This window comes from Adiantum capillus-veneris, chromosome 9 (assembly GCF_014529385.1).
Source record: "Adiantum capillus-veneris isolate H3 chromosome 9, ASM1452938v2, whole genome shotgun sequence".
Lineage (NCBI taxonomy): Eukaryota > Viridiplantae > Streptophyta > Polypodiopsida > Polypodiales > Pteridaceae > Adiantum > Adiantum capillus-veneris.
The window spans coordinates 36301386-36326427 of NC_140939.1; the positions used below are offsets into that span (position 1 = coordinate 36301386).

Consider the following 25042-nt stretch of genomic DNA (forward strand, 5'->3'; position numbering starts at 1 on the left):
ACTGGAGCAGCTGGCGACTAAGCTCGGGAGGACGCAACCTGCTCTGATACCAATTGTTGGATTTAGGGTTACAGAGAAACGCACACAGCTTGGAGAAGATGAGGGAAGCTCAAGACACACAACAAATAGTGTATTACTTAGTGTGCAATGGAAAGATAGATAGCCCTAGAGTGATGGACGTATATACAATGCACGGGGGAAAAAACCTCCTAAAGAGGGAAAAATGCCTTGGCGGTCCTAGTGTGTTCACACACAGGCGCAAGCCCTACATGAGGGGGGATGAGAGAGAACACACACACACACACTCACACAAGGCATGCCTAGTACAAAGAAAGAAAAAGGGACATTTGTCAAATTACTCCTCATGTTACCCTTATGGTGTGCCTAAAGCCTATTCATTGGCCACCCAACGGGTCCAATGATAATTTAGGAGATTCAATTAATTGATTTTTCATTTATCAAGTCCTCTCTCTCAAAGGGGAAAGGGGGACACTTGTCCCAAGACCACCCTTGCTGCTTGGTATGACTCCTGCTTATGATTGGTTAGGCCGCAAGCATGAGCTACAAGGGGGGGGTCGACCAAAGCTAGTAGGGGGCTTGCTTAAGGGGTATACTCTCCCATACACTCTCATTGTGCATTGTGAAAAGTGCTAGAGCTTCCTCTCTTTCTCCAAACAAGTAGAGGTTGAGAGCCTACACCAACACTCTTGGCTATGGAGTGCAAATCCAACCAAGAGCCATGCTTCAATGCTTATTACTATGCTATTATGTATTCTAGCAAGAAGAGTGATGATAAGTGAGGACTAATTCTTTCTCCTATGAAATGTTTATTCTTTCTCTTCCCTACCCTCATTCCCTGCTAGCTCTCTCCACCTTCGAAGGTGTTTGAGGTCTTGGGACTGAGGTTTGGGATAGTTAAATCTTTCTTCAAAATTTATGTTATGCTTGTGATGCATGAAGCTTTCCATCTTCATTGCATCACCTAGGTCACAAGGAAGACAAACATTATATTATAACAAGTCTTTCTTAATGGGAGAAATCATAATACAAATGCCTATTGGAGGGGGGACCGGCTCCACATAAATCCGGTCCTCAATTGTTGTCATAATCTCTAAATTCTTTTTCTTGCAAAAGTATTGTTCATGCCAAGTTAATTAATTGCTAGGTTTATGTTGCTATCATCAATTATGTTCACCCGCTATGCTCTCAAAGTAATTTCTCAAAATTATTCTCATTAATTTCTGCTACTCTCAAGTGTATTGGCCAATTCCATTACATTTTCATTTTTGCAGGGGATGGGATTCATCGACTACTGCCGTCTCTCTACGCACTGCTATCATCTCTCTGTGCGTTGCTGCTGCCTCTCAATTTGGCTCTCAAAGTTTGGTTGGTGGGCACCCTAATTTGGGGCTCCGCCACCCAATTAAGGACTGAATCCCACGAACAGAGCTGGCCCAATTATGTTTAACGAGCTTGTGCACGGGAATGACATGTGATGTTTCCAAATTGCAGTTGCTACATATACACAAGAGTTCGAAACTTATAGAATTCTTGTAAGTTCAAAAAACTCAAAAAAATTTGAGAGTACAAGAATCATCATTTGGAACACCAATGGTCGGACAAAACCATGTATAGTCCTACAACAAGCATGTGCAAACTGGGCAGATTTGGCTCATTAATTGAAGAGACTTGAATCAATCACGGATTTCTAAGACCTCAGTGATTGAAAGAAATCGTTGACAAGCAGAAGCTCCAAATCTTCATGACAATGAGATGAGGTATGCATATTTTTTTCACTTTCCTTGTCTGGTTAGTTCCAATTTGCTTGCTCATCTTCTCTGCAACTTTGTTGAAAGTTTGGAAAGACAGAGAGAGAGACTAACTTGACTAATACAAAAAGAATATACAAGAAATATCTACAAAGTGCATGGTTGAGAGGGTGATCACTTTAATCAAGAGAACATCATCAAAGCAATCACCTGCAAATGAGGAAGCACATAATAGAAAAAAAGGAGAGTTTTCGTTTCTTGAATTAGATGTATCGCCACTCTTCAATAGTGAAATAAATCCTTGTGAGTGCAAGAATATTGAGGTGAAAATAATTTTTAAAACAACCATGTGCTAGCTCTAGCACAAGCCCCATCTCTACCATCCATTTGATGAATGCCCTTTGAAGACTCACAACAATAGTACAACTTCACTCGTGTTCCCACTACCAAGTAGTGTTTTGCTATCTTGTTGTTCATATTAGTGAAGTATGGGAAAGAAACATTAATCTTGTCCAACATGTTTGAGAAATGAGCTAAAACTTTCTATCCATATAAATCCATAGCTTCTTGTGTATGCCTTGCAATAGCTTTTAAGTCATTAATGCCAGCCGCAATGCCTACCAACTGATGATCAATGTTCTGGAGTTGATGGATCATGTAGATAAGAATCTTCATGAGCTCTCGATTGATTGTTGTTGAAGCTAGATTGTTGTGCCCTTTTAAAAAAAATCCTCCCATGACTTGACTTTTGTGGTGTTGTAAATCGGGACTACTAATTTGTTGTAATTGTTACTAATGCTTCTCTCCCATTTCTTCACATGGCCTTGCAATTCTCTGGGCATAAGAAGCTCAAACACTTCATTCCTTATGTGCATGTCCCATGTATGAGGGTAGCCCAAACCTTTATCACTTGTAAAGGCACAACCGTTGTCGCTACATCTTGTATGATGTTCTCTTGCACTCTGGACTTGATGTATGTGGGGTTGAGAACATACTCAACGAGTTTGAGAGATGATTGACATTCTTCAGCCACATAGATTTTAATCTTGTTGACCATATCTTCGGCAAGCAGGCACTTCTTGCTTTCCTCAAGTGTCATCACCATAATATCCACCCATTGCCTGTCAACCCAATGGTTTGTGTCGCCTCCAACTCTAACAACAACCCAAACACTATTCTCTTCAAAACACACCCAGCCCTTTCCAAGTTTAAACCTTGGGTTCTTGCACAACTGTCTGAGGCTCACCTAAATCACATTGAACACGCCTACAAACTTTCATCAATTAGGTGCATTAACTATAGAAGCATAAAACCACACTTGAAAGTTTCTTATGTGTTGAAATATCTACAAGTCATTAGATTATACAAGATGCATGCTTTGATGTCAGCTCGCAACATTGCTCTCAACTAATCAAGAGATGAAAGAAAATCATACCTGCTCGTAGCAATGTTCATACTTGATCTTTGCATGCCATTATCCTTTCGTAGTAAATGTATCCATCGGAGCCCCAGTCAGCTCCACAGAACTCATTTTGCATAAAGCAGGCACTATGACTTATTTTGGGTGTGTTCTTGACCAAGTACCATTCCAATTGTCGTCAAACGGTATCACGTAGCCCACTTGATTCGGAGAACAGATCTTCTCTATCAAGGGCACAATACGGATCATACTAACTTTGTGTTGCCTTTGGCTTTGCTATTGTTTGTGTTTCTTTTCATTCCACGACCAATTATCATCTTTGAAAATCTATATAAAGATACCTACCAACTCTTGCACAAACCATTGCATGTCCAAAGTTGCACTATTGACCAAAATCGCGTCATTCTTGTAGTCCACACCAAAGTAGAGGGATTCCCCCATATCGTGTATGCACTCCATTGTGAACATCACAGAGGTAATCCTTGCATCTTTGTTGTCATCCTTACCTAATAGTACCTTCTCTGTGAGCTCCTCGATGGTTACGACCCTTATCTTGATTTGAATGTTGCACTCACCTAAGTGCCATAATTCATTCTTGCTTTTGTCTGATTGAATCCCTAACCCTTTTGCACAAGGAAGGTACTATGGAGACAGCAGCTTAGCACTGTGATGGATTGGCTTAGTGGTTAAGCATGCGTCGTGCGCGCGTGGGTTCAAACCCTTAGGTGTTCATTCACATTTTGGTTTGAGCACCCCCCCTGAATGGCCTTCAAAAATTTCTAAGGCATGGAATTTTATCGGTAACCGGATTGACGGGTTGCTGAGAGATACATGTGGCAGACTCTGGGGTGTTCCACATCCCCTTAGAGTCCGATATTAAGAAGAAGCCGACATTCAGAGCCTGATCATTCAGCACCTAATATAGTCGCAAGGAGCTGAGGTGGCTCTGGTATCTCTTTTGCAAGCTGGCAATGATCAACAAGTCTCCATCCCTGTCTTCCACCAACTCTTGCTCACACTCAAAGCTCTCAGGTTGGAAACTTGCACTCCCTAGAAAATTAGCAAGAGGGGATGCACTGACGTATTTCGCCTTAAGATGGGTAACTTTGCTATGTTGGAGTGCCTCTACAGACTCCCTAGACAGGCCAAGTGGCTCTATTTTAAGATACCGAACCTTGGAGCTCGCTACTCGAAGCAGCCTTGACAACCCATCAACAGTGGAGTGAAAATATTTATAGCTAGAAATTGTTAAGTATGGAGCATGATTTACCCCTTGTAATTTTCTGTGGTAAAAATGCACATTTGTAAGGCCCCCATTATGAGGAGAAGCCATCGTGCGTGAAGAAAAATAACTCGTCGGAAAATAAAATCACTTGCCGAAAACCAAAATTTTCACGGCCAATCTCGAGCAAATATTATGGCCGGAATATTGCTACTCATCGGAATAATATGGTCGGACAGCGACCGAAAAGTGGTCGGAAAATGACTGATCGGTTGGCCGGTTGGCCGGTGGCCGAAATCAAAAGCGGACTTGTCTTCTCAAGGGCAGCCACACATGGGCGGATTGGGGGTCCGATTTGGACTTATCTACACAAGGGCGGCTACATATGGTTGCCTCTCATGAGAGAGGGCAGCCCGTTTGGCCTATAGAAGGAGGCCATTTCTACACACGTTTCATGAAGTTGATGCAACAAGGTGAGTGTGAGGTGGTGGGAGTGAAGCAAGGCGGGAGCTCCATTAAGGGTATAATCCTTTTGTAAACTACTTCTTGTTTTGAAGTACTAAAGCCATTGAGTAGCTGCTTTCTCGTGGACGTATCCCACATTGGGTGAACCACGTATATTGTGTGTACTCTCTCTCTCTACTCTATAATCTCTTGTGTGTAAAATCTATCTCTTTCCATTAAGTAATCTACTCAAATATCTATTTAACTACGTCTTATTTCCTAACAAGTGGTACCAGCACAAGATTTGCTCGTAGCTAAATTATCTCAAGGAAAGGATTTCTTGAGTTGAGTGGGAGTTATGGCGGAGGAAGGGAAACTAAAGATTGAGAAGTTCAACGGCAAAAACTACCAACATTGGAAGATGCAAATTGAAGACTATCTCTACCAAAAGGATGTCTATTTTCCACTAGGCAGTCTTGTAAAGAAGCCTGCAACGATGGTAGATGAAGCATGGATTGTCGTTGATCGGAAGGCACTAGGAACAATCCGGTTAAGCTTGGCGTCAACGGTGGCCTTCAATGTTTCGGAGATGAATGCCATGGAGGACTTGATGAAGTCACTTGGAAACTTGTATGAGAAACCATCGGCATCCAATAAGTTATTTCTTATGAAGCACTTGTTCAATCTAAAGATGGCAAAGATTGATTTAGTTGGAGAACACCTAAATGAATTTAACACAAACATAAGTCAACTTCGATCAGTAAAAATCAATTTTGATGACGAAGTGCGAGCTCTCCTTATACTATCATCTCTACCGGATAGTTGGGACAGCCTTGTGATTGATGGTTGTAAGTAATTCTATCTCTGGCACAAACACTCTTAAGTTTGATGATGTTGTGGGTGTTCTCCTAAGCGAGGAAATGCAAAGGAGAAGCACAGGAGAATCATAAAGTGTTGCACTATCAGTGGACACAAGAGGAAGGCCTAAGGAGAGGTTTAGAAACCAAAAGTGTCGTGATCGCTCAAGGTGGAGCAAGTCACGCACAAACTTAGTTCTTGAATGTTGGAACTGCGGCAAGAAGGGCCACGTCAAGAAAGATTTCTGGTCCAAGAAGAAGAAGGAGACAGAGTCTCAAGACAACAAGCCAACATTGGAGGCCAATGTGGCAGGTAAAGTAGATTTAGATGCTCTAATTCTCTCATTAGACAATGTGTCTAATTCCTGGATAGTAGATTCCGCGGCTTCATTCCATGTGACACCACACAAGCAACATTTCCAAGATTACACCAAAGGTAATTTTGGGTACGTATACTTGGGAGATTGTCGGCAAAGGTACAGTTTCTGTCAAAACTGCTAACAAAAATGAATGGAAGCTTAAAGATGTTAGGCATGTTCCTTCTCTTCGCAAAAATTTAGAGGCATGGATAGGTGGTGGCTGGTGGCCGAATTCAATGGCCGGTGATCGAATTCAGAAGCGGACTTGTCTTCTCAAGGGCGGCCACACATGGGCGGATTGGAGGGTCCGATTTGGACCTATCTACACAAGGATGGCTACACATGGTTGCCTCCCATAAGAGAGGGCATCCCTTTTGGCCTATAAAAGGAGTCCATTTCTACACACATTTCATAGTGTAAAGTTGATGCAACAAGGTGAGTGTGAGGTGAGAGTGAAGCAAGGCGAGAGCTCTATTAAGGGTATATTCCCTTTGTAAACTACTTCTTGTTTTGAAGTACTAAAACCATTGAGTGATTGTTTTCCCGTGGACGTAGCCCACATTGCGTGAACCACGTATATCATGTGTACTCTCTCTCTCTCTCTCTACTCTATAATCTGTTGTGTGTGAAAACTATCTCTCTCCATTAAGTACTCTATTCAAATATCTATTTAGCTACATCTTATTTCCTAATAGCAATTACAAGGGCTTCCAGCTTGCAGGTCACGGGGCTTCCCATTACTTCCCTTGGAATGAACTCACAATTATAAAGACGAAGCATGCGCAGGCGGCTCTTCTCATTTCTCAAAGCATGATCTTCGAACACGTGGGATTGTCTTTGGTATTCAGATATCTGAGCTCGAGCACCAGATCTTGCAATTTGGGCGCATCAGAGCAGCGTTGAGCCTCTCCAGCTCCACATCAGAGTGGAAATTGACGTGCAAAATCTCCAAGTTGCAGCCAGAACTCTCAATTACCCTACTCAACCTCTCCTCCACTTGCGCTCAGACATTCACCATCTAAATGCAGCATCCGCAAGTGGGATTTCGACAGGGCTGTAAACAGATCTCTCAGCTCATCTTCAAGGACTCAAGTTTGGACCATGCACAGTATCCGCAATCCAGTACAACGTCTAGATCATGACATTGAGAGTGCCCTTTCAAAAAAATTGGTGTGTGGTTGTATAAAAGAAAAACCCAGGATCATAGTCATCCTCAATCAGTCGAAGCTCCTTGGCCAGCACTAGAGAGGAAAGCAGCAACTCCAGCGCTTGTGCCATGGCCAAGTTGTGGCAAGCATCAAGGGTTGGTAGGATGTGTGCCATTATAGTTTTAGCCATCGTGTGAGTGATGCCACTTTGCAAATGCCATTGCCACAGTCACAGCTACAAATTGGTGCACAAACCTACTCTTCTTAGCTTCTTTACCACTCCTCTCACCTTCTTCATGGCAGGGTACTCTCTCGAGGATGAGGGTACTTTGTTGAGGACGAGGGTACTTTGTCAAGCGACAGAGGACAGGGGTCACACAAAAGCTGAGCTACAGAAGTGGTGCAGCTGTAGAAGATCCGCAAGCATGCGAGGCTATAGAGATTTTTTTAAAACTTAATATGCATGGCTTTGACATCTGAGAATCACTGTGGTTGTGGTCTACAACAGTTCACAGTTCTCATCGCTCCTGTACGCCCGTGTTCGACTCTCCAACCCATTTTAGAGGCGACCCTCTATTGAGGGTTATGAAGGTAAGGTTGGATTCTGAGGAATCTTGGGACGAGTGAATAAATAGAAGAACCTGCCAGTAGTAGGCACAACGGCCCACATTCCAAGATATCTTGGGGGCTCGTAACTCCCTTGTAACTACCATGCAACTGCATATAACAGATCTCTCGGTACCTAATACAAGCACCCTATTCTCGCATACTCGCCCAAGCCTTTGCCTGTTCTCTCTCTCTCTCTCTCTCTATCTCTATCTCTATCTATCTATCTATCTCTCTCTCACTCACTCTTAGTGAGTCCTCCTTCTTCTCACATGGTATCATTGCAGCAGGCAATCCGGGCTACCCTGTGGGAAACCCCACCATGCAGCCTCCTGCACATACCTTGCTATGGCAAAGAGCCTCATTGTTGCATATAACAGATCTCTCGGTACCTAATACAAGCACCCTATTCTCGCATACTCGCCCATGCCTTTGCCTGTTCTCTCTCTCTCTCTCTCTCCTCTCTCTCTCTCTCTCTCTCTCTCTCTCTCTCTCTCTATCTATCTATCTATCTATCTCTCTCTACCATGCAACTGCATATAACAGATCTCTCGGTACCTAATACAAGCACCCTATTCTCGCATACTCGCCCATGCCTTTGCCTGTTCTCTCTCTCTCTATCTCTCTATCTCTATCTCTATCTATCTATCTATCTCTCTCTCACTCACTCTTAGTGAGTCCTCCTTCTTCTCACATGGTATCATTGCAGCAGGCAATCCTGGCTACCCTGTGCGAAACCCCACCATGCAGCCTCCTGCGCATACCTTGCTATGGCAAAGAGCCTCATTGTTGCGGCACAATAAGTTAATAAATTAAGCCGCCCTACTTTAGTCTCCCAGGAACCTCCTTCGACATTGAGTTTCCCCTTGTAACTGATGGGCAACCACCACTCTGATGTACAATTTAAACTACCCTTGGCAAGCATAATATGAATCTCATTCTTGCCTCTTTCTCATGAGTCGCTCCTTGTGTGCATGCCTGTCTCTCAACATGGTATCACTATAAGCACGCCCAACACCCACCACCCTTCTCTTACACTGCGCAAGCTGTACTTGCATGTGCGTGCTAGTTAATCCGAACAACAAGCATATCTCAGCAAGCGCAACCCCTGCCTCCCTCATTCCCTCCACAGTGAGGAGCTATCACCTAGATAAGTTTATAGGCCCCAATTACATCACATGGGCCACCCGGGTAACCTTGCTGCTCAAACGAGCAGATCTCTGGGATATTGTTAGCGGAGCTACTCCCAAGCCCGATGCAAATTATAGTGTTGATTGGACAGCCAAGGATTTGCAATCCCAGGTTGAACTCATGTTGCACCTCGCTGATCGTCACATCCAAATGGTCAGGCGCTACCAATCTACAACCGAGATTTCCTACCTGCTGCCTACCATCACCAGGATCTCATCACTCGTGTCACGACGCTCAAGAAACTTCTTCTTGATGTGCTTGCTGAACAGCAGGATACCTCCAAGTTTCTTGATGATTGGCGCACATTCTTGGACAATGCCCTCCTTTCTAGCCTTCAATTAGGTGACAGCCTTCAAGCCATGCTACTCCTTGCTGCATTGTCGTCATCTTGGCACCCATTCATCACTACTCAAGCTTCAGTAATAGGCCTCACTGTTGAAACCCTCATCTCTCGCATCTTTCAAGGAGATGCCATGCCAGGCAGTTTGAGTGTAACCACCACAGAATTTGTGCAGCGTCAATCAAACTTCAGAAGAAATCCCTTTCGTCAATTCAACAATTCCAGAAACACAACTAACCCCTTTGCTGTCAAAATCTGTAGCCATTGTGGCCGCCATGGCCCTCTTGTTCATGAATGCCAAACCAAGCAACGCGAACAACAATGGAATGACCGTCATCCTTGACCACAACTACAGAACATTGAAGTCCCTGCCCTCAGCTAGTATGAAATGGAAACCCTCCAACTTTTTACTTCACAAATTAACTCTGTTGGTTTTCTGGCTTCTTCAGTTGCTACAACAGAATGGCTGCTTGACACTGGAGCAACTCACCACATGACGCCACATAGTCATCTTCTTTGTGACTACAAGGACCTTGCATGCTAGGTTCAAGTCTACCTTGGAGACAATCACAGCCTCAATGCAGTGGGGATTGGCAATCTCCATGTCACCTTACCCAGTGGAACTCCTATCATCATTCGCAACATCTACCATATACTTGGCCTCAGCCACAACATCCTTTCAGTAACTGAAGCCACAGCTACATGGTCTTCCATTGAGTTTTTCCATAACTCCTGTGTCATCCACTTCAAACTCCCCAATGGAAAATTTGAAATCCTCCAGCTCCCTCAAAAGAATCGCTTGCATCTGATTCCAATCACCCAATCTGGCCATGATGTTGTGGTAGCTTTGACTTCAGTTGTCTCCCTACACCTAACGAAAGCAGCATCTACTCTCATGTGGCACTACAAGCTTGGACATAACAATGGACCCACACTCCGCCACATAGACAAGAATAGCCTTTGCTCAGGCCTACCACCAAAACTGTCGATCAACTATTGATCTCTGTGAATTAGGCTGCTTCTTGGGTAAAGATGGTCACAAGTCCTTCCCCCAATCTCAGACGCGATCTTCTTAGCTGAGTCAATTGGTCCATAGTGATTTATGTGGACCCATGGAGACAACCTCACTTACAGGTTTAGTGTACTTTATAACATTTATTGATGACTTCAGCAGGTACACAACAGTATATTTCTTGAAGCAAAAGTCACAGGTTCTTTCGAGTTTCAAGGAGTATTGCAGCTTAGTAGTGCGTGAGCGTGATCTACATGTACAAACACTTCGCTCAGTCAATGGAGGGGAGTATGTTACCAATGCATTTAAAAAGTTTTGCATGGATGAAGGCATACAAGAGCAATATACAATACCCTACACGCCTCAGCAAAATGGGGTCTTTGAGCGGAAGAACCGCACCCTGGTTGTAGCTTCCCGTGCCATGCTACTCACAGCGGGACTATCGAAAGCGTACTGGGAGTAAACTATTGCCACTGCTGCCTACCTTCAAAATCGCATCTCACATGTAGTGGATCTCCATTTCACCCCATACTACCACTGGTTTGGTAAAATTCCAAATTTACAGCACCTTCGAGTCTTCAGGTGTTCAGCATCACGCTCTTGCCCAGCGTCACAAACTTGATCCTACCAGCACAAGGATGGTGTTTGTGGGCTATGGTGACCGCTTTCGTGTTAAAGCCTACAGGTTGTTCTCTCAGCAAAAGAAATTTCAATTTTCCCACTGTCTACTTTGATGAATCTGCCATGATTAGTCCCCAACAGGGAGATGCACTACCTCTCATGCTTACACTTCCCTCAGAACCCATCCCCTCAACACCTTCAAGATCAATTGTTCCACGGACTGAATGGAGGAAGCAGATGTTTGGAATCCAATGACATAGTCCCCTGTCCCTCCCATACCACCGGCGCCCTCTTCTCCGATTCCAATTGGCACTCCTCTGCCTCAAAGTGCCCCTCCTTGGTCTCTTGGGAGCAAAACCAATTTGTTCCTATTTCCTAAATCTTCAAACCTCTTGTTCCCTGGTCATAATACCCTAGCTAATGTCACAAGGCACATGCTGATGCCTTCTCCACCTCTCCAACTTCCTCCTCATGTGGTAGACAACCCCGCTTTCTAGGTACCTTTGGCAAATGATACAACTACACCAACTGCCTCTACTCCAAGGATTTCACGTCCTCCATCCAACAGCATGGACTTAAGCCAATTTGTACGAGTGGAAGTTCCAGGGATTTAATATTTATGTAGTTACCAAAAAAATTGTGTGATCACAAGGTCTTGTTGACATATTTACATAATCACAGTTAATATGATCACAAACAATCCGGTTCAGAGCAACCTAGAAACCCACAAAAAGCCCGCCGGACTTTTCCGTTTTTCCGCTGGGCTTATGATTTCCCGTCCGGACCCACCGGGCTTTTTCATTTTCCCTACGGGCCCGGTGGGAAAACCCTAAAGCCCGACGGGCTGCAGCTTAGTATCATAGAGGGCCCTAATCGGGCACGTTGGGTGTTTTTTTTTAGCCCCACACACACACACACACACACACACACACACACACATATATAATATATATATATATAGAGAGAGAGAGAGAGAGAGAGAGAGATGACCATCTTTGTAGGTATATAATATATATATATATATATATATATATATATATAAATATATATATATATATATATATATATATATAGAGAGAGAGAGAGAGAGAGAGAGATAGAATGATATCTATGTATACGTCGAGAGGAAGAGGGGTCAGAGTGTGTTGTGTGTGTGTGGGTGTGTGTGAGAGAGAGAGAGAGAGAGAGAGAGAGAGAGACATCAATCTATCTTTGTTTGGAGCTACCTAGTGTCGCCACAATTATATGACTACTTGCACGCAAAAACCAGACATCATTTGATATACTTACAACCACAAATTATAGCTCGTAGATGCTTAGCACACATGCTCCGGTTTGCAAGGATGGCTTGGCATTGTTTGTAGCTCTCTCCAATCTAATTGTGATGGTGCAGTTGATTATAATGACTACTTGCACGCAAAAAACAGACATCATTTGATATACTTACAACCACAAATTATAGCTCGTAGATGCTTAGCACACATGCTCCGGTTTGCAAGGAATGCTTGGCATTGTTGTGTAGCTCTCTCCAATCTAATTGTGATGGTGCAGTTGAATCTCCAATGCGATGAGGAGGCAAGAAGTAGCGTTAGGATGAAGCTCACACTCTCTCTCTTTCTCTCTCGATCACACACGGTCAATGACAACTTAAAACTTTGATTATGATTAAGTTCTCTTTACAAAATGACCTAGGTACTTTATATACTAAGGCTACCATAGGTAAAATCAAAATTGAGTTCAAGGGGTCAAATGGCTTTGTATTTACAATCTGGAAGTGCCATTGCACCCCGGCTTCTACAACTAGAATAACTACTCATTATAAATGATGTTTTTAACCATAATCCGTATCATATCATAACTATCTAAAAATAAGATTTTGGTATGGAAATTGAGTTATATTGTGTTGTTGACCCATGGGTCAACACTCCCCCCCTCCGAGTTCATGTCCTCTCTGACATGACCTCATTGTCAATGTCAGTGCAGTCTTTGTTGTTGTTTTTCTTTCTTGTGATTTATGTCCTTCACATCCAAACCCCAAGTTGCAACATCTGTTGTTGTCATTATAGGGCTATTGCTAGATCTAAATTAAAAAAGAAGCCAATCTCATTCAGCTTGACTGTTATCATCATGGATAGATAAAGCTACAAATTCATCCATTGGAAGTTGTCTAGTAACTTGATCACAACCTCTTTTTGTTTCCATAAATATGATCACTTTACTTCCATCCATCGTTCGCTTCAGTAAATCTAGCAATTTTGATTATTTCTCATTCTCAAAAACAACTTCTACAATCTTTTTTATTTGAGATTCAAAACCATGTTTGCTAGGGGCTTTTTAATTCTTTGCCTTCTTCGTATCACTTGTGCCGACATTTTTTTCCATTGCTTTCAATTTAATAATGTAGACATAAGAACTAAATGTCCAGTTAAAATAAATAAATAAAATTTTCAATATATATTAAAAAAACAATCACTAAGGAAGCAATCAAATCTACACAATATGAGATTTGCAATGCACTCTAGTCAATTCCACAAATCGATCACATATGTTCTGAGAGAACATACACATTGCAATGCACTATCTACATGGCTTTATGGATACAAAAATAGTATGAAATTGTCAATGCAATTATAAAAATAATGATTAGTTATATATCCTCAGTGATCTGAAAACAATAAAACACAACTATTTTCACATGCTACAAAGAATCATCAACATTTACATTGAAATGATGATAATTATTTGCAAAACACACATGAAAGAAATAATTTCGATGATTGACCATCTCATGCACTAACAATCTTTTAATTATAATACATAATTCACTCCCTATATAAAGCAATGCATAAAACAAAGCAATGAAATCTTCAATACAATTACACAATTAAGGACTCCTTGTACCCAATCAAGGATTGTAGCCCCCTTATCCATCCAATTCAATATATAAAAGCTAATTTCACCCAATTAAGGATTATAGCTCTCATATTGTGCAGTGGAAATGTATATCAATTCAAATCTATGATGGTGAAAAATGCAAGACATCAAAGATCTTTATATACTCAATACAATAGTACAGGGCATCCGACCCTTGACTATCAACTCGTTATTTAAATATACTCATCTTTTAAAACCAACTACAACCCTTTTATGGACCAATGGCTTCGTCACAATGAGCATGACTCTCCAAATTCTCAATTGTTTTGGTTTAGTACCTTTATGTTCGGTCAAGGGTTTAAATATTTTTAGAAGTGGTTACCGAATTAAGAATCACGTTCGGCCCAAACAAAGGACCTGTGACTCTGTAACCTTAGGTCAATTCACAAGGAAATGACTATACCCGACGCTCAGATATACTCCCCAAGGATTTGAATGCCAAAGTAAGAAGAGGTTTACTATATGCTTTTTCATTTTCCCGGCGGGCCCGCCGGAAAAACCCTATAGCCCGGACGGGCCCGCCGGAAAATGAAAAAACACGGCGGGCCTACCGACTCTATTGGTTTTTGCAAGTCACCATCAGGATCACGTTAACAATTAACGTGATCATGTGATTTTCTTTTGTAAATACCAGAGTTATTAACGTAATCACACGATTGTGATTACGTCAATGAAATCCTTGAGTGGAACTCATTCACCAGCACCCCTTGCGCGGCGCAGACCCAATCTCTCGACCTTCCAAGTCTTCGAAGGTTCGATCCCTCAAGGAGACCTATGAAAAGGCAAACCATGCTTTGTTGTTGGATTCCACAGTTCAGCCCACTCAAACCCTTGGTGATTCCATTTGTGGAGCAACCTCTGGTAACATCAATATAGTTGAAGTCCTGTATCTCCAGGTGCTCCATGCTTCCTCAGAAGATCTTGACGCGCTTATTCTGCTTGTTGAATCCATTGATGAAATATCTTTGGATCATGAGGCTTTGTCTGGACTTGAGACCCCATCTTGGTAGCAAGCAATGGAGTGAGAGTACCAATCACATATGGATTATGACACATGGCAACTGGTTCCTCCCCTACCCAGCAGAAAGTTGACGACCTGCAAGTGGTTACTACGCAAGAAGCTTAATGCTGATGGTTCAGGCTCACGCTACAAAGCTCGTCTTGTGGCACGAGAATTTACACAAGTCCTCGCATGGATTTCACACTGAAACCTTCTCTGTTGTGCTTCGCATTACCTTTTTTCGAGTTCTGATTGCCATAGCTGCTCTATTTGGTTTCCATCTCCATCAAATGGATGTACGCACTGCCTTTTTAAAATGGTGATCTATAGGAGGAAATCTACATGGAACAGCCTGATCACTACATCTCAGTGCAACACCCGAATCATGTGTGCAGGCTACTCAAGGCCCTTTATAGACTGAAGCAATCCCCCAGGCAATGGTACCAGCGGCTCCATTAGTGCATGGTCACTCTTGGATATACACGTTTTCAATCTGATGCCAATGTGTATAGCCGTCATGCTGCTGGTGTGTTACTTTCTCTTGCCATCTATGTGGATGATATTTTGATGCTCTCTAACTCTCAGTCTGCCCTTGAGATAGCCAAACGAGAACTCCACTCTTCCTTCTCCATGACTGGCATGGGCCCCCTTCATTACTGCCTTGGGATTCAAGTAATGCAGGATCCTTCAAGTGGCTTCATCTGGATCAGCCAAGAGTCTTACATCCATTCCCTCCTCAAGAAGTTCAACATGTCTCCATGCAAAGGAGTGGAGACCCCTCTCCCAACTTCACTCAAGCTGAAGCAATCTGAATTACCCTTCCTCATTAGCTGCTAATACCAAGTCTTTTCCAGACTCAGACATGCTTGGCGGAGTGCGATACCTAGTAACTTGTACTAGGTCTGACATTTGTTTTGCTGCAAATCTTTTGTCACTCTACATGAAGGCTCCTGGGTTGATTCACATCCAATATCTGAAGCGTCCCATGCGCTATCTGCAGCATACGAAGGATTACGACATCTCCTATTATGTTTTTCAACCTCTGCATACGCCCTTCCTTGTGGGCTATTCTAATGCAGATTGGGGGGGTGATCTAGATACTCTTCAATCCACATCAGGGTATACTTTTCTTTTAACTGGTGGTGCAATCTCTTGGCAAAGTAAGAAACAGGAAAGAGTTACTTTTGTCATCAACAGAAGCTCAATATGTAGCAATAACACTTGCCTTGAAAGAAGGCATCTGGCTCAAACACTTCCTGATGGAGACTACCCTCTTCCCCATCAGCCTCTTGTACTTCATCGTGACAACATGTCCGACATAATGCTTGCAAAGAATCTTAAACACTCAGGGAGCTCATTCAAGAAGGCAGTATCGAGCTCTCCCATGTTCATACAGAACAACGCTGCGCAGATTTTCTAACCAAGTCAATCCCAAAGGGTAAACATCGTCAGATTTTCTAACCAATTCAATCCCAAAGGCTAAACATCGTGAAAGCTGTCAGCAGCTTGGCTTAAAACCACTGTAATGGGAGTTATCAACTTAGCGGGTTGTGTGGTGCAATAAGTTAATAAATTAAGCCGCCCTACTTTAGTTTCCCAAGAACCTCCCTGGACATTCAGTTTCCCCTTGTAACTGATGGGCAACCACCACTCTGATGCACGATTTAAACTGCCCTAATTGGCAAGCGTAATATGAATCTCATTCTTGCCTCTCTCACGAGTCGGTCTGTGTGTGCATGCATGTTTCTCAACAATTGACGCTTCTCCTCGCTGGCTTGCGGCGAGCCCGCCAAGCCTATGCATCCCTCTGTTGTTGTACTAGCCCAGGAGGGCGTCCACTATCAAGAGTGTACATCAGAGATTCTTACATGTTACACACACACAGATTAGGGAGAGAAGAGAGAGTACGCAGAGATGTAGACGAAGGGGTGTGTGTCCACTTCTTGTTATATTCGTGGGTTACAAGAGGTTATAAGTAGGCTTGTGTATGGGGATTTGAAAAGGTATTCGTGCCTCTTGGTTTCTCGAGGCATGACAGCTGGAATTATGTTTATTTAACCCAACATCCCCCCTCAGCTGAATGCCGAGAGAAGATTGTGTATACGTTTATTGAGAATGGGCCTAGATACATGTGCATCAGATAGTGCCTATGTGAAGTGGTTTATGTGCGTTCTTTTTTTGTGGTCGCAAATGCAACCGGTGCAAGACATAATTTGAAATTTGTACAATGGAGATTAAAGCTCATTATCCCGGATCAAACAGGAGTGGAGGGATAAAAAGCAGCTATTGGCAAGGTTTTATCTTGAAATTTGTCTCCAGAATTTCGAACGCACAAGGCTTCACGAGCGAGTGTTGAGATTGAATCATTTCAGCAAGACTTCCCCCCTTTCGACCTTGACACGAGCGTCGTATCTGCATCATCCGCATCAATAGGAGAAAACAGTCCACCAATGCAAGTTCCATCAGGAAATTGAAGGTCAAGCTCAAGACTGATGGGATGCTGAAGAAAAGTGAATCGCCATCATTGGGAGGATCAGGAGGTTTTCGGGACAGAAGTCTTCCACTTCGGCAAGAGGTTGAGATTTGTTGATGAGGACATGAGCAACAAAATGCACACTTGGGAACAGCATGATAAGCATCACTAACATCCAAGTTGTAAGGGTGAGGCACACGTTTGATTATATCCATCAAGGTTGGGGAAGGGTTCATTGCATCAGTGTCTTGATTATCTACTGAGACTCTCAAACGGGAACCATGAAGGCCATCATTGAGAAGAACATGAGCAATAAGTAAAAGAAGGGGCTTGCTGGCTGTAGCAGAATCTTCAATGCCATCAGCACAAAAGGCTACATCAGCATCAGTAGGTGTGGGTTCATTTTCAGAAGCACTGCTTCGCTGATCAGTAAGAGCATGGGTTGTTGCTTCAAGGTTTACATGTGTGGGAGCCTCGAACATATCAAAGAGGCCTTGATTTTCTATGAGGACTGCTGGCTGCTGAAGATCAGTGTATATTTGCAGATTCTTTTCATCATCGTGAGCAGGTCCAAGCTGGAGTGCTCTTGTACAGGTTGTAATCTTAAAGTCCATGTGAATACAATTGGCTCGCTGAGTCTGCTCCTCTGGAGGTTGTTGAAGTTCATTTGCTACAATAAAACATACTGTATCGATTCTTGGGAGGATCAGACCCAAGATTTCGTGAAGACGGAAACCAACCAGCTGGCCATCGTCTATGTAAAAATATTCAAAATCGGATGCGTCTTGAGCCATCATAAAGGCAGCAAAATTGAGGTGAGGCAGTCCCAGTTTTGATTTAGTAAAATGCTCAGAATAGGCTTCGAGGGTGCCGACTGGCAACCTATGCATTGGAGGAAGAACCTCTCCAGAAAACACCTTATGCACAGCTGCGGCTTCATCTGTTTCTTCGGCCATGGAGAGATCGGCTGTCAGGAAGTCCATATCAGCATCTGAAACATTGACTTCTCCAAGAAAAAACGCAGCATTATCATGGTCCTCTTCATCAAGGACAACATTTTCATTAGCAATGCTCTCTTGGTTTGCTTCAGAAGCGCATGCGTGAGTAGCAGCAAGGGGCCGGACTGAGGTTTCATCCACACAGGGGTCAGCGGCGATGTCAGAGTCTTCAGGGTCGTGCAGAGCAGCAAGAAAGGTTGCAATTAGGGTAGCCTCCTCAGCACATAGTGGGAAGGCTTCAGTATGTTCTGGCGCAGCAGGAGAAGGGACTTTGTGGGTTTCATGACCAACCTCAGGGGCTGATCTGACTTGCGCCAAGAGATGGGGTGTGTGGCATGGCAGGTCAGCGGCATCTTCATCAGCAGCAGAAATACTCAGGCAGGGCGGTTTTGCAGGGGCTGCGAGAAAGAACACAACAAGGGCGGCTTCATCTGCTTCAGGGCCTGCATTGGGTGGAGCAGTTAGGGTTTCTTCACGCAGGCAGCAGGGGTATTGTAAAGTACCATCAGAAGAAAGAGGCAGGATCGGCTTCTTTTGGCGAATGATACCATGTTGTTGTACTAGCCCAGGAGGGCGTCCACTATCAAGAGTGTACATCAGAGATTCTTACATGTTACACACACACAGATTAGGGAGAGAAGAGAGAGTACGCAGAGATGTAGACGAAGGGGTGTGTGTCCACTTCTTGTTATATTCGTGGGTTACAAGAGCTTATAAGTAGGCTTGTGTATGGGGATTTGAAAAGGTATTCGTGCCTCTTGGTTTCTCGAGGCATGACAGCTGGAATTATGTTTATTTAACCCAACACCCTCGCCTAGCTCGCGACTACTTCAGGCCTTTCCTCGTGGTCACTGCTCATGACCGCAAGCCTGGAGAAGAAGAGGCTGCTGCAAATGCTCTAGACAGGCCAGCCACGCACCGGCCAACAGCCACCCATCCTGCTGACTTCCACGCTGCAGACGGAGGTGTCGTCGCACCAGTGAATGACGTCCCTGCAACCCAATCGGCCGTTTGCCAACACTACTGCAGAAAAGGTGGCTTGCACTCCTGCTGGAGAAGAAGACGCTGCTCATACTTCTGCTGCACACGACGTTGCAACTCCTGCCGCAGATGTCGCCAACTGCAACACTGCAGCCCTATTTGCAGACAATGCTACTGCAACCCTAGTTGTAGCAGATGTGGCCGCGACCCCTGCAGAAGCCTACCCTACTGCAGCATCCGATGCTACTACTGCCGTTGGTGCTACCACCCCTGCCGAAGTACCTCCCATGATGCATTCCCTGCAGCCAAACATCGTGATGCTTTCAATTCAGTTGTGACTGACGCCAACCTTGCGGCCAAGACAGACGTCCACCTAGCTGCAGACGGAGTTGGTGCTTCACCACCTGCTGTTGGTACCGCCTCCAAGCTTGAGGCCCTCCACTCAATCGGCGCCAACAAGGAGAGTGATTTCCAGCTTGGCGAGCCCTTGTATCCTCAAACAGTGCAGCCCCTTGCTGCCTTCAACTCCCTGGTTTTAGCTAGCAAAGCTTGGCGGCCTCTTGAAGCCAGACATTCAACATGCAATGCCGCACCTCCGATTGTTGGCGCCACTACTAAGGCCCTTCTTGGCAACCTGACTACTCCTCATGTGGTTCAATCCACCAAGGCATGGCATGTTTCAAGCGCTGCCCAGCCCTGCACCTGTTCCCAATCTTGCTAATATTGGTGTAGCAGCCAACTACATGCCTCAAGTTGCCTGAGCCATGCACATGCTGTTGAAGGTCGTCTGAGGCAGGTCCAATCTCAAGTTGTTGAACTTGATCATGAGGCACAATCGTCTGCAGCAATTTCTTGCGAGAATACAGCCTGGCCATCTTTCCAAATATGCAATTCTGCATCATACAACGTCCCTCGTCAGCAAATGGGTCCTGCAGGTTGCCCAAATATGAAGCAAGCTCACAAGTCCTGCCAAAAGCGCAGACCCGCTATGGCGGTAGGTGACCCACCTCGCCAAGGCTAATGCATCAAGCGAGTTAGCTACCCTTCCAAGGATTTGACCAAATCCACACTCTTGCCTCTGTTTGAAACTACCTTGAATACCTCTTCAAACCAAATTTTGAAATTGGATCTACTTGATGCTTACATGGCTGTAGCCCTTCCTCCTGAGCATCAGTCCCATCTTTTACCCATTGGCAGGCCGTTGTGCCTACCAGGATGGATGACGTGGATTATTACTCCCACACGCCTCTGTAAGACACATCCATATAGAGGCATGCATGTGCGTAGTGTATGCTTTGGTTTGTACAATCATGCTCATGCAAACCTACATGAAATGAATTCATGACAAGGCTGGAACTTGAATCAGCCTGGGTCAATGGTTGCCTTCATTAGTAGTGATGTCTTCACCTGAGAACTTCGCTCTACACAAGCTTTGAAAGGCTTTATCTGGTCTGCAACATGTATGCTTTCAAGAGCTTGAATACCACATGTTCGCCCCCTCAAGCGAAATGAAAGCATACATGTTGCGGACCAGATAAAGCCTTTCAAAGCTCGTGTAGAGAGAACATCTGAGCTGAAGAAATCACTACTAATGAAGGCAACCATCAACCCCGGTTGCTTCAATTTCCAGACTTGTCATGAATTCATTTCATGTAGGTTTGCATGAGCATGATTGTACAAACCCAAAGCATACACTACGCACATGCATGCCTCTCTCTGTATGGACAATGTGGCGTGTGGGAATAATAATCCACATCATCGATCCTACTTAGCATCCTAGTAGGCACAATGGCCCGGATCCCAAGATATCTTGCGGGCTCGTAGCTCCCTTGTAACTACCATGCAACTGTATATAACAGATCTCTCGGTACCTAATACAATCAGCCCATTCTCGCATACTTGCCCACGTCTCTACATGCTCTCTCTCTCTCTCTCTCTCTCTCTCTCTCTCTCTCTCTCTCTCAGTGAGTCCTCCTCTTCTCACAGGAATAAGGGAATCAACAACGTTTCTCCGAGAATCTTCAACTAGTTTGATGAATGAGTCCACTAGTCCAACATCCACTAGTCCACTCCACTAGTCTCTCTCTCTCTCTCTCTCTCTCTCTCTCTCTCTCTCTCTCTATATATATATATATATATATATATATATATATATATATATATATATATATATATATATATATATATATATATATATATATATATATATATATATATATATTCCAAATTAACAGGATAAGAAGATATCAATGAAAGACCTCCCTTCATTCCATATTAACATAATAAGACATCAATGAAAGAGCTCCATTTAGTCCGAAGTAACTTGGTATGACATCCGGAGCTTCCTTCAATTCAAAGAAAAGTAGCTTCCGAAGGAAAGCTTTCTTGCCAGCTTCCTTCAATCCAAAGGATACTAAATAGCTCAGCTCCCTTCAATTTAAGGTGAGGTAGCTTCCTACCCTAGGGTAGTTCTCTTCCGTCCAAGGAGAACTCTCTCTCTCTCTCTCTCTCTCTCTCTCTCTCTTACAACCTATGAGGCTCTCACCCCTCAACACTACAGTGGCACATGCATATTCAAATAGGATAAAGGGTGGAGGTGAAAATGTTGAGGTGCTTGCTTTATGGGCCATGCGATCAGAGCGGCCCAAATTTACAAAAGTGCGCGCTATGAATTTACCTACTGGCCCAAATTTACTAGCCAACCCATATTTACATGTGTGGCATTGAAATGCCACATACTTCAGTGAACGTATGCGGGCGTGGTGGCTAGAGCACATGCATCGCATGGGGGAAGTTGTGCGTTCGATGCTGAAGGTGCAGACCCAAATTTACCTACTGGCCTGAATTTACGTACTGCCCCAAACTTACTAGCAAGCCCGAATTTACTTTTCACTCTAAATTTACATGATCGCCTGAGTTTACAATAATGCATATCTGACGGCCCGAATTGTTGAGCTTATATGTGAAGCTACTCAATATATGGCTTCTCTATATATGGCACCCAGGTCCCCTCTATATATACATCATCTCATGTGTGTATTCTACACACTTTGGGGTTCTATTTTTGTGCTCTCTCTATCTCTCTCAACATGGTATCAGAGTAGTACGTTTTTGTTTTCAATTTTTCTCCTAATCCAAAACGATTTTGCAGAAACTACTCTCACCATTCACCGGAATTGATGTGGTCTACAGCTTTGCAGAAGGAAGTTTTTTCAAATTCTGCACCGATTTTGAGTTATCGTTTGCAAACTGCGTACATACCTGAAAAGAAACTTTCACTTTCTGTTTTTTTTTTTTTTTTTGCTAATTGAAAACGATTTTGCAGAAACTACCCATCATGAGAACTAGAATCAATGTGGTCTACAACTTTGCAGAAGGAAGTTTTGTCAAATTCTACACCGATTTTGAGTTATCGTTCGCGGATTGCGTACATACCTGAAAAGCAAGTCTCGTTTTATGTTTTTGATTTTTCTGCTAGTTGAAAACGATTTTGCAGATACTATCCGCTATATGGATTGGAATCGATGTGGTCTACAACTTTGCAGAAGAAAGTTTATTCAAATTTTGCACGGATTTTGAGTTATCATTTGCGGACTGCGTACATGCCTAAAAAGCAACTTCGCTTTTTGTTTTTGATTTTTCTCCTGATTGAAAATGATTTTGCAGAAACTAGGCATTGGAATCGATGAAAAACTATTCGTTTGAGCCATCAAAATCGATGTGGTCTATAACTTTGCAGAAGAAAGTTTCTCTAAATTCTGCACTGATTTTGGGTTATCGTTTCAGATTGTGAATATGTTTGAAAAGAAAAATTTTACTTTTTGCTTTTGATTTTTTTCATAATTGAAAACTTCTCAATTATATTTTTTCTTCATCAATCATATATTTGTTACTGACGTAACTTTGCTGCAGAAGCCATTTACATATCGTTCCGATTAAGTCGAGCCGTTGATGCTCGTCCAAATTCTATCGGGCTACTCTTGGTACATGATCTTTTGTTATATGATATACTCGTTCATTGATTCTTGTATAATTATTCTTTTAGAGATATAGTTTACGTCGTTTTATTGATAATTTCTCGTTGATACCATAGTGATTTTGATGGTACAATGATGATGTTTTGTTAGTACTTTGGTCATGGTGATTTTCGTTGATACCATGATGATATTTCATTGATACCATGGTTATTCTCGGTGATGCCATGATGATATTTCGTTGATACCATGATGATGTTTCGTTGATACCATGGTTATTCTCGGTGATACCATGATATTGTTTCGTTGATACCATGGTTTTTCTCAGTGATATCATGATGTTGTTTCGTTGATACCATGGTTATTCTCGGTGATACCATGATGTTGTTTCGTTGATACCATGGTTATTCTCGGTGATGCCATGATGTTTTTTCGTTGATACAATGATTATTCTCGGTGATATCATGATGCTTTTTGTTGATACCATGATGATTTATTCATTTTTATTGATACAATGATGATGTTTTGTTAATACTTTGATGATATTCATTGATCACGACGTTGATAAATGTTGTTTTATGTAGTATATACACATATCATTTGCATCACGTAATCACACATCTTGTACTTTTACGTTCATACTTTATGTACCATATGTTGTCGTGCGTATATGTCGTCAAAAGAGTGGCGTCGCGAACCATCTCTTATGGCATTGTGAACGTAATTATTTCACTAACAATGCTAATAATTTTCATGACTATGTTTTTTTTTTTTGAGTCTATGATCTATGTAGGATTGATCAAAGAATTGATTTTATGAAGACAAACTTGGTGACAATAAAAGATTTATGAAGATATGTTTGGTGATACCATATTGATGACAACATGAAGACATGTTTGGTGATGCGATATTGATGACAAGCTACACAGCAGATTCACGAAGACACTTTTGATTACAAGCTAATCGATAGCCTTTGCACCTCTTTATTGAACCTTTGCAGGATAGGAGTAATGTAACTCCTCATAAAACATTCATGGTAAAAGGAGTGATGTAGCTCCTCATCAAATTTTCATTGTAAAAGGAGTGATGTAGCTCCTCGTGAACATTTGTATATTCAATGATTTTTATAATATAACGGTGGGTGTATATAGAGTTGTGGATTTTTCCCTTGATCCCCCAAGGGTTTTTTCATCCACAGTTAGGGACCCTTATTTGAGCGGGGATGTTGAGCTTATATGTGAAGCTACTCAATATATGGCTTCTCTATATATGGAACCCAGGTCCCCTCTATATATACATAATCTCATGTGTGTATTATACACACTTTGGGGTTCTACTTTTGTGCTCTCTCTATCTCTCTCAACACGAATGACCCCCAACATCGATTCCATTTGAAAAGGCCCGTGCCAAATAGTGTGGAGACTCTCACCCAACAGACCATCTCTCTCTCTCTCTCTCTCTCTCTCTCTCTCTCTCTCTCTCTCTCTCTCTCTCTCTCTCTCTCTCTCTGTGTGTGTGTGTGTGTGTGTGTGTGTGTGTGTGTGTGTGTGTGTGCGTGATGCAGAGTGTAGACTGTAGAGTCTAGAGTATAGACTCTCCTCCACGAGTCCCGCCAGCTTGGTCCTCGTACTAGATGGGATCTAAAGAGTATAGGACCTAGGCTTAAAATAGCTATGCAATGAATAGACTTTTG

At 42.9% G+C, this 25042-nt stretch overlaps 1 protein-coding gene and 3 pseudogenes across 1 annotated transcript; 1 reads left to right on the plus strand and 3 right to left on the minus strand.

Moving 5' to 3' along the window:
- Positions 1–2105: 2105 nt before the first annotated feature.
- Positions 2106–2868, minus strand: LOC147450344 (uncharacterized; annotated as a pseudogene).
- A 1090-nt stretch (positions 2869–3958) lies between these two features.
- On the minus strand, positions 3959–8190 carry LOC147450345 (uncharacterized; annotated as a pseudogene).
- Positions 8191–16830: 8640 nt separating this feature from the next.
- On the minus strand, positions 16831–19226 carry LOC147450346 (uncharacterized). The gene has a single exon (XM_086519589.1). It carries the CDS (start codon positions 18989–18991, stop codon positions 17207–17209), a length of 1785 nt encoding a protein of 594 aa, XP_086375715.1. The 5' UTR covers positions 18992–19226; the 3' UTR covers positions 16831–17206.
- LOC147450347 (uncharacterized) lies at positions 19005–20396 on the plus strand (annotated as a pseudogene).
- Positions 20397–25042: the final 4646 nt, after the last annotated feature.

Coding starts and splice junctions, on each gene's coding strand:
- LOC147450346 (XM_086519589.1), bottom strand. CDS start 18,991: ATGTACACTCTTGATAGTGGACGCCCTCCTGGGCTAGTACAACAACAT.